We start from the raw sequence: 9,695 nt of genomic DNA, 5'->3' as shown, positions 1-9,695 counted from the left end.
TGTTGCTGCTACCTTAACGCGCCACAAGATTGTGGCATTGTGGCAGTGGCATCAGCAGCGGGCAGCAGGCCCTTCAAAAACTTTGAACTGTGGCGCAGACGACTGCGGACTTGTGCCGGCTTTCAGTTTGTTTTGGTCATCAAAGGACGGACACCATCGGACTCTCGGGGGCATACAGCATGCAGCATGCAGCATATATATGTCTGTGTATAGGCATTCGTGTTGTGGATCATGGGGCATGGACTTTTACAAGTCCAAAATGGATGGCGACACTTTTTCTTGCGCTTTTGTCCATTGTCCCCAACAGAAGAAGCTCTGAGGCAGGAGATCTGTAGACAGATATCCCGCCAGACGTTGCCCTAAAAAAGGATGCCTTTTGGGGTGTTGTCAAGGAATTAGCAGGCAGGAGGCAGCCAGGCAGGCAGTAGGCTACGGAGAAACTGTTTCTCAATCAAAGCAAAACCCTTTTTGGATTCGTATTTCTCCGTTTGACAAAACCAAAACCTAAATTCATTCCAAACCTTTTCCGAAATTCATTGCAAATCTTTTCCGAAGTTCATCCTCAAACGCTTGAAAATGTCCAACAAAAAGGAAGCTTTCCATCCGACATCCTTCACCAATGAGACCATGGGCACAGCTTCGCCGGGCAGGGAGTTCCTCAAGAAACTGTTGGGCAAGACCGTTCGAGTGGTGCTCGAGGATAAGCTCATTCTCATTGGAATCCTTAGCTGCACGGACCGTGATCAGAATCTAATACTCTCCGATTGTGCCACATTCCTGAACGAGGGAGAGGAGCCCATTTCCAGGGGAGATGTGATGGTCCCAGGGGAGAAAATATCCAAGATTTCGATTCCGATAGCATTAAATATGCAAAAAGATATAGAAACCAAAGCAGAGAACAAGAAGAAGGAAGAGCAACTGCCTGAAGAGAAAGGGTCCGACAAGATGGAGTCTCAGGAACAAGAGCACCAGGAAAAGGCAGCAGAGAAGACCCACTTGAAGGAGGATTAGAAGAAATAGAGACAAGAAAAAGAAGCAGAGAAGAACGAGTGCAAGAAGAAGAGAGATAGAAGAACGTAGCTCGATAAAGGGATGGAGAGCTAGAAGAAGAAAGGCAGGAAAGAAGTAAAAGGAGAAAAAAGAGAAAGTGAATCCTGAAATGGAGAATAAAGGTGAGGTAGAGAGACCTCACATAGAAAAATCTAAAAAAATAACTAAATCTTACACAAAAATTATTTTCAGCCGAAATTGTAAAATATCGATTATTCTATCGTTTCAAAAATGCTGTCAGAAATTACAGAATATCGATTAAAAATAAAACAAAAACAAATAACTATTAAAACCCAATAAAATGGCCACAAAATCGATTAAAAACTAATCAATTCTATAATAAATAAATATAATAATTAATAAATAAATAAAATTAAAACAAAAATTGAATTCAGTTTCAAAAGTTCTGTCAGAAATTAACGAATATCGATTAAAAATAAAAAAGGCAAACAAAAATAAAATTGCCAAAAAATCGATTAAAACTAATAAAATCTATAATAAATAAATATAATAATTAATAAATAAATAAAATCAAACCCAAAATCAAGTTCCGTTTCAAAATGTTTGTCAGAAATGATAGAATATCGATTAAAAATAAAACAAAAATCTGTATAATATAGAGAACAATTTTCAATAATCGATTAAAACCCCATAAAAAGGCCACAATATCGATTACAACTAACAAACTCTATAATAAATCAAAACAAAAATCTAAAACCGTTTTAAACCCAATCAAAATTGATTTTCTATGCACAAAATCCTTTCTTTAGCGCCCACTAATCACATTGTCACACACGACTCGCCCTGACAATACTTGACAATACTTTTTTTTTGCCCCTCATTTTCTGGGGGCTTTTGTTGTTTTTTGTGTGTTTCGCGAAAGGCTGTGAAACAAACTCATTACGTGAGAGAGCAGGCAGGCAGGCAGCCCGCAAAGACCCTGGGGCCTGGGGGCACCACAAAAAAGTGGCGCGATCTTTATCAGCGTTTTCCACCAAACTCCGAAAGCGACTGATAAAATATTTAAAAAACTTCAACGGGGATGCCTTAACCGCTGCCAGCGTCTGACAGGACAGCAGCAGCCGCAGAGAGCCACACAAAAAAAAACAAATAAAACACAAAAACTCTAGTCTCTGCCTCTCTGGCTCTGGCGAATGCGTTTTCAGGCTCAGGAATCGATCGGATCAAACAATGGGAGCTGCTCTTGCTCTCCTTCTGGGCTGCTGCTGCTGCTTCTGCTGGCTGCTGAATAAAACCGAAGCTCTCGGGCAGCCATCGAGTGACAGACAGACAGAGAACACAAGCCCAAAATTCCAGAGCAAAGACTCCAATAAATTTCGTTAAATGCGCACGCGTGCGAGGAACAACAACGAGGCTCCGGGGACGACGTTGCCGGGTTGTCATTGCGGATCCGAGATCGGGAGGATCGGGTGCCTCTTCGAACCAGAGGCAGAGGCAGCTACTAACTCAGTTACCACCAGAGCCCAGCAATTGCGATGGACATCTCTCTCTTTGTCTCTCTGTCTCCCGCTTGCCTGCTCGTTTATTTGGTCTCAATCGATCGAATTACTCTGCTAGAGATGGTAGCGTGAAAAGTACAGTCACGGAGGTTGTTGTAAAAGTGGGGCTAGAGGATTGAATGTAGGGAAAGGAGAAAGCTAAAGACATATTGAAGAATATAATTCAAGAGGGATAACCTCTGTTAGAGATGGTAGAAAGGAGTAATCTAGCAAAAATCGATAAGTAATCGATAACAATCGAGAAATGGGATCAGAGGCACAATCCTACATACGAAAATTCAGTAAATCTAGCAATAAAATGGAAATTGGAATAACCAATTCATCGAAAAGTTAAAAAAATCTATCGATTAAAAATTAATCAAATGAAATACAATATAAATTCGTATACAAATTTAGAATATATAAAATTTAAAACGCTATTAGAAAACATGCAACTCCTGTTAGAGATTGTTAAGTGGAATAATCGATGACAAACGATAGAAATCGCTTAGATCTATATGATAGTAGTGAAGAATAAAATCCTCTACATCGAAAATTCTATAAATTGGATTCCAAAATATAAATCCTTCCCATTTTCTGTCATCAGCTTCCCCTCACGCATGCCACAATCGGTTCCCTCGTGTCTTTTCGTGTCACTGAAACCTTTCCATCTCCAGTAACCAATTCCTGGACCTCTATCACAAGTTGAGGGCATTCTGTAAACCCTAACAAGCTGATGAGACATGAACGCGCGCGCTTAGCAAATACCAAAATGTCATCCCGGGGAAAAATCACATTGTGCGCCATTATTTTTTGTGGAGCCTGGATCATGGAAGGAGCAGGAGCAGCAGCAGGAGCATCTGGATCAGGCTTCGGGTGGAACCTTAGCTAATGCAATGCAGTGTCGTCGTGTCTCATAAGCCATAAACATAAATAAAGGCACCTACTCCCCAAGTCAAGGCCCCAGAGCGGGGACAGCAATATTCAAAAGTGGAATGGTGGCTCGCCAAAAATGTCAACAACAGCCGCAACAATGCCACGGGTGGAGCATCATCAGTGGAGAGAGAGAGCATCAATATTATGGATGGACACAAGCGAAAGGGTTTACCCAAAATGATGGAACAATACACAGGGGCTATGAGATCTCCAGAACTGGATCCCATACAATGGCAGGACAAAAGATAAATCTCGGACTTTTTGGGATATGCGAAACATGGCAGAATGGCAGGCAGTCAGCCCTAGAGGGGGGGGGGCCCCAGAGAGGCTAACAAGGAAAATGTGTTACACTTTTGAGAAGAGATCTTAAAGGAGGGGGAAAACCAGTGTTCTTTCTACTTCGCTGCTGTTGAGATCATTGCGAAGAAATCAAAGATGTGGCTTCATCCTTCACAGCCTTCACAGCCTTCACAGCCTTCACTCTTCTCAAATGGAAATTCTCATTGACTTTGATCTCGTGTAACTCTATACGGTCTTCAGTCTTCAGTTAGAGAGTGGCCTGCGACTGGCACTGACTATCTGTCCATCATATCATATCGGATGCCGCTAGAATGTCCATTCAATTATCAAATTAATTAGCTAAGCCTATCTTAGAGTCAGGTCCACGAGCAGGCCAGCCAGCGAGCAACTAATTGCAATGAGGAAACGATCTTTGGCTCTTTCCATCTTTCGATCTGGTGCTGTGGTGTGCATAAAATGATTGCAGCGACTGTACGCGGATCAAAAGTGCAATCGAAGCGACAGGCAACTAGCAGCGAGCAGGAGAGATCTCTTCTCACGATTTTATAATCAGCGACAAAACCTGACAACTTGAGCGGCTAATGAATGATTGATGTGTGTGGCGATTGCAACCGGACATCGATCGAGAGAGAGGCAGAGAGAGAGGGAAAGGGAGATTGTGCTGACCTTGCATTTGCATTAATCATCATTGATTGATCACTAGAGTGCGACTAAGTACAGGCCACAGAGCTTTTTGTGGTATAATTTGATATCTGAATGAATGACGGAGACTGACGGACTGAATGCCTGAGTGACTAATTAGCGCGACGATCCAGCATCCATCCAGCATCCAGTTCTTGATTGATGGCACCGCGAAATTTAAGAACCAAAGCAAGAGAATGAGGAGGCCTTGGCCTCGGCTTCGGCTTCGGCAGAGCATCTGCTGTCAAGTCATTGCGAAAAGGATTAGCTCCGATGCGATCAAATGGTGCCGACACATCAGCTTCCAGTATAAAAAAGTTGACACTGGTAAAAGCTGCAGAGCCACAGAGCCACAGAGCCACATCATGATGGATCAGTCATTCATTCAGAGGGAATCTCCACGAGAGAGCGAGACGGAACCCAACTCCAAAGCATATTCCATCAGCTGTCACAAAATATGTCACTGTCAGAGTCGTCGGTCTGCAGAATTCTCTTCACTTTTTGGAGTATGCTCTTCTGCAGTTTCTTCTTAGGGGATCTTTTTTTTTTTTTTGGGGCTTTTTTTGCTTTGCTCTTTTGACAAGGGAACGCTCGGCTAATCCAATTTAATTTGAATGTCAGTTCGTCTGGAAGACAAGAGTCAAGACTCTGGAGACTCTTGGGCCTCCAAAACCCCAACCGGAGATGAAGATTCATGGGTATTAAGGAACACTTCTTCATCATCTGATTTGCCTTTCACTCTTACTACTAATTTTATTGTTTTTCTTGTTGTATTATTCGCTCTCTGTGGCGGCATTTCAAATTTGGTTTCCCACACCACCGCACCACCACATGGTCGCTTCGGGACTTAATTTGCTTCACTGAATTCACAAAAAGCCTCTCGAGGCAGACACAGAAGCTCCCGTACAAAATTAAATTTGTATGAAATTCGATATGATATGTGGGGATTTTGAACAGTAGTTTGTTTTGGAAACGATTCGATCGGGCATTCGGTAGTCGCTGAATCACACAAATTTCTGCCAAAAAAGTTTATGAACGAGAAAGTCTTGGGGAGATGATAGAAAGTTGGAAGATCAGTGCAATCCCTAGAGATGTTCTGCTCGAAAAAGAATACATTTTATGAACAATTTCTCAAAAAAAAGAACGGAAGTCGAGTTGCTATGGATACTCCTTCATATGTACCTCTTCTAAAAAGCTTTTAAGAAATGGATCAGAGATATTCTGGTACTTTTGAGGAACTTTTTAGATAAATTTCTCTTACAGAACTAAAGTCTCTTACTATCCATTACCTATTCTCTGATCTTCACCTATATTTTAGAAAAAGTAGATGGATTTTCTCACACCTTTCTATGTTTCAACAGCGAAAATCTATCCGATCATTCAGACCCCTAAATGCCACTCATTTTGATGGGGTTTCTTTTTAAATATACATTTCCCCTTCACCATAAATCATGGAATTATTAATATATATATTTCTAGCACAACATAATCCCATTTCCACATGATCGCAGCGCGAAAGTTTCACAATTTTTCAACATTTTTTGATGAATTCTTAGCAGGCGAATGCCGTGTTATACGATTTTTCCATTCGATTTATGAGTTGTTTTAAATTCAAACCAACCCAAGAAAAAAAGAAAACCAAAAAATTGTGTCGTCGCATTTATTTTTGTGGGATTATTTATGGGATGGCAGCAACCCATGCCCCAGAGTGGCAGTCCCCAAGCGGCAATCAGAAGATGACGACAATGATTCGCCAGAATGAATGCTCGTATCTTTTGCATCTCTCAGACAATCCATCTCTGAAGATGTATCTCGCGCCACAGCCCACATCTACAGATACTCAAACTAATTGCTTTAGTAGTTTTTTGTTTATAGATACTTTCGAGCTGTTAGTTTGTTTCTTTTCTGCCTTCGATACCCATAATGAAATGTTTTTCGGTCAATTTGATAATGCTCTTCTATAAAGCAAATTTATGACAGAAACGCGGCAATAAATATGTTAAGTTTTCGTTTTATTTCGGCCCCAAAGAAAGCAACAGAAAATTCAATGACGAAACGACAGAGCGGCGCAGCGGCACAGCGGCACTGCGGCGGCGACACATCGTCGGGGTCCCCAAAAAGAAGAGATGGATATTTTATAAATAGTGGGTGTCTGTCGTCTCTCCATCGAACGATTCGATTGGGTCTTGATTGTGATTTACAGCAATTTGGATATTTATTCAAATTTTCCCCAACAGATGAGCCATAGAGAAGTGTGGAGGGGGGGCCCCTGCGATCTGTTTATCTGTTCGTTTTATTATGTAAAATGCCTTTCACGGGCCATCAATGGACCCGGGTTTGGGGGCGAGGGGGGCTGCATGCTCATCAACATTCAAATATGCGGCAATCAAACATCGACTTTGGCTCTATCTGTGTACCCCTTCCCTAGGTCTCTCCTTTGCTCTGGCTGTGGCTCTTTCTCTGGCCATTGCCTGCCTTCGATGTTCATTCGATAGTGCACTAATAAAGCCATTCCATGCTATTTTTCTCAATTGCATGCAAAATTAATTGCAAAGAAAGCAAAAGGAAAAACGCTTTGCGCCCCAAGTGTCAACAGTGGGACAAGGCATGGAGTTTTTGCCCAGAAAACTCTTGCATTATTTCAATATTTCCTTAGCCTTTTCAAGCTTTCGTCTTTGAACCACTTTTCATTGGTTCTTGCACCACTGTTCGCCTCCAACGATGCGCACAGCTTGTTCGCATTTGTCTTCTGGGGGCCCTCCCTGGCCGCCTCCTGGCCGTTTCTTTCGCTTTTGTTTTATGCCTCGCCCTTGCCCAGTGCCATGCCCCCAGCTCGGGGCAACCTCTGTGCAACATTTCTTCTCCTGCTGCTCGCGAACGCAGGCATCCGTCAGTTTTTAATATTTTCCATTTGTTTTTCACTTACGTTATTTATTGGCCCACTCGGCGACAGTGGCGCTCGCTGCTCCCCCATTCTGTAGGTTGACAAGAACTTGTCATTGACTGAGGCACAAAATTAGCATGTGTTGCATGCCCCACCATGCTCTCTCGCTCTCTCCTCCGTTCGGGGCAACACAGTTTATTTGCTGTGAATATTTTTGTGTGTGTCGCTTGGTTGCAATTAATAAAAAGTTGGCGCTGTTGTTGCATCTCTGCATCGGTCTTGTTTGCTGTTTCATGTTGTTAATATTTTGTAAATTAATGTTCGATGCAGGAATGCGGACGTTGCAACATGTTGCACAGCCAGCCAGTCAGCCAGCCAGCCGTCTGGCTTCAAGAAGTTTTTATTGAAGTATAACATTAAATTTGGCATACAAAATTTCCCACTTTTTGAATGGCAGGCAAAACCCCCCATTCAGAACATTAAATCATGGGCAATAAAATGGGGGGGAAAATTGAAAGAAAATCAAGGAAAATTCTAGGGCATAAAGTGGGAATAGGGAAAAATTATAGACACAAATTCATAATAAATACTCTAAAAATATTTCTTAAAAAATTACCCACTTTATTTATTAGTTTATTTAAGGAAAATGCTTTATTTATATACAAAATCCCCCACTTAATATTGTTGTATTTTCTTATAGAATCCCGCGCTAGTCAGCTGTCTATCCCAACTAAATCCCGTGTAAACTTTCAACATTCTGACACTTGAACATGCCACGATTTTGGCCCCTAGAATTTCCCACATAACACATGTTACCATTCCATTTGAATTTTCAAGCGAGAACTACCACTAAAATAAATATTATGCCAATTTAAACATAATGATTTATTGGTTTATTTATCTTTCAAATATTTTTACTCATTTCACAAGAGAAATGCCAAAGAGTGAAGGCACACAGCCCACGCATTTGACGGATGGTTTGTCAACGGAGAGGAAAACCGAAGAGTCTTCGAACCAACAAGAATCCAGAACCATTGGATGTCGAGGATGACGATGCTGCTGCAGCTGCTGGTTAATGCCACTGACTGTGGCATCGAATTTTAACGAAGGCGCCGACAGAGATATTGACGAATCGCGAACTCAAGAGCCGCGAACCCCGAAAATGCGGAAATCCAAAGGCGTGGGTGCTGCATTTTCTTCTTTGGCTTTTCTGGAGAGAGTTATGTTAATTGTTGACACGTCAATTTGAATCACGACTTACACTCTCTCTTGTCGCATGCGTGGCACTTAATTTATGGTTTCTCGGGTGAAAATCGCAATTATCGTTTTTTATTATGATTTAATGGCAGGTCCAAAAAAAGAGCCAGAGAAAAGCACATCCAACACCAAGAAATGCTTTTTAAAATGTACAATATTTTCTTTTTTATAATTTTTATTAATTTTCACGCATCATCGAGCAAATATTTTATGATGATGGAAGCGTTCTTTTCACTCTCGCGAGCCCCGTAATTGTTGGTGTCGCTAAGAACAACAAGTTAATTAATTTGGCTAAATGAATGGATCTTAATGGGGGTACAACATGTTTAATGGCTTTTTCGGCGCTTTTGTCATACAGAAAAAAAGATATCTCAAGAACCGATCGGACGGATGGACCAAAGAGCGACAAAGACAGAACGGAAGAAAGAGAAGGAAACTTATGACTCAATGGTGAAGCACTATACTTGAGAGTTATCGTTGTAGCGATAATTATCGATCATTATATGCTCCTAAGAATAATTATGAAGATGTATCGTTCATTATCTAGTGTTATCGATCATTAATTGGTAACGATAAACGATAATAATTATTTATCATCAATAATAATCGATGGTCGATTAAATATTTATCGATTTATTATTATTAATTATATTTAAATAAAATATCTTTTATCGATAACTATGGATACCAACAGGTAGCATTAAGAAATGATTAATTAATCGATAATTATCGAAAATATCGATTTCGACTCGTTTACTCCGCTTCTCCTAGATTTGTAGGTCTTTATATAGAAACGCACTAAGAAAGTATGATCAATCCACTAATTTCCTTCGCCTTTCCCTAAATTTATCGAATCAATTTTCCCTTTTCGTCCCCCTTTAAATATTAGAGCATTCCCCTTTCGTTAATTTCTGGCCAATTTAAACCGCTTTTCACTTTCTAATTTCTGGCTTAGATACTGTCAAAATGACAACTGTCAAATAATTTCAGCTGCGAGCAAATGTTGAAACTCATTAAACAACCAAAAACCCCCCAACCCCCCGCCAACCCCCACAAATACAAACGCTGACAATGTCCAAAACAAAAAG

The 9,695-nt window shown here is 40.9% G+C and overlaps 1 protein-coding gene across 1 annotated transcript; it reads left to right on the top strand.

Moving 5' to 3' along the window:
* Nucleotides 1–428: 428 nt before the first annotated feature.
* LOC108162307 lies at nt 429–1,374 on the top strand. Its single transcript, XM_017296975.2, has 2 exons — nt 429–1,172; nt 1,243–1,374. Exon 1 carries the CDS (start codon nt 577–579, stop codon nt 1,009–1,011), a length of 435 nt encoding a protein of 144 aa, XP_017152464.1. The 5' UTR covers nt 429–576; the 3' UTR covers nt 1,012–1,172; nt 1,243–1,374.
* The last annotated feature ends 8,321 nt before the right edge of the window (nt 1,375–9,695 follow it).

The sequence above is a fragment of the Drosophila miranda genome, chromosome 4 (genome assembly GCF_003369915.1).
Source record: "Drosophila miranda strain MSH22 chromosome 4, D.miranda_PacBio2.1, whole genome shotgun sequence".
NCBI classification, from domain to species: Eukaryota; Metazoa; Arthropoda; class Insecta; order Diptera; family Drosophilidae; genus Drosophila; species Drosophila miranda.
The sequence above is the reverse complement of the archived record's forward strand: the minus strand, read 5'-3'. Positions and strand labels throughout refer to the sequence as shown.

Excerpts from the sequence above, each read along its gene's own strand:
- LOC108162307 (XM_017296975.2), top strand. The coding sequence starts at position 577 with ATGTCCAACAAAAAGGAAGCTTTCCATCCGACATCCTTCACCAATGAG.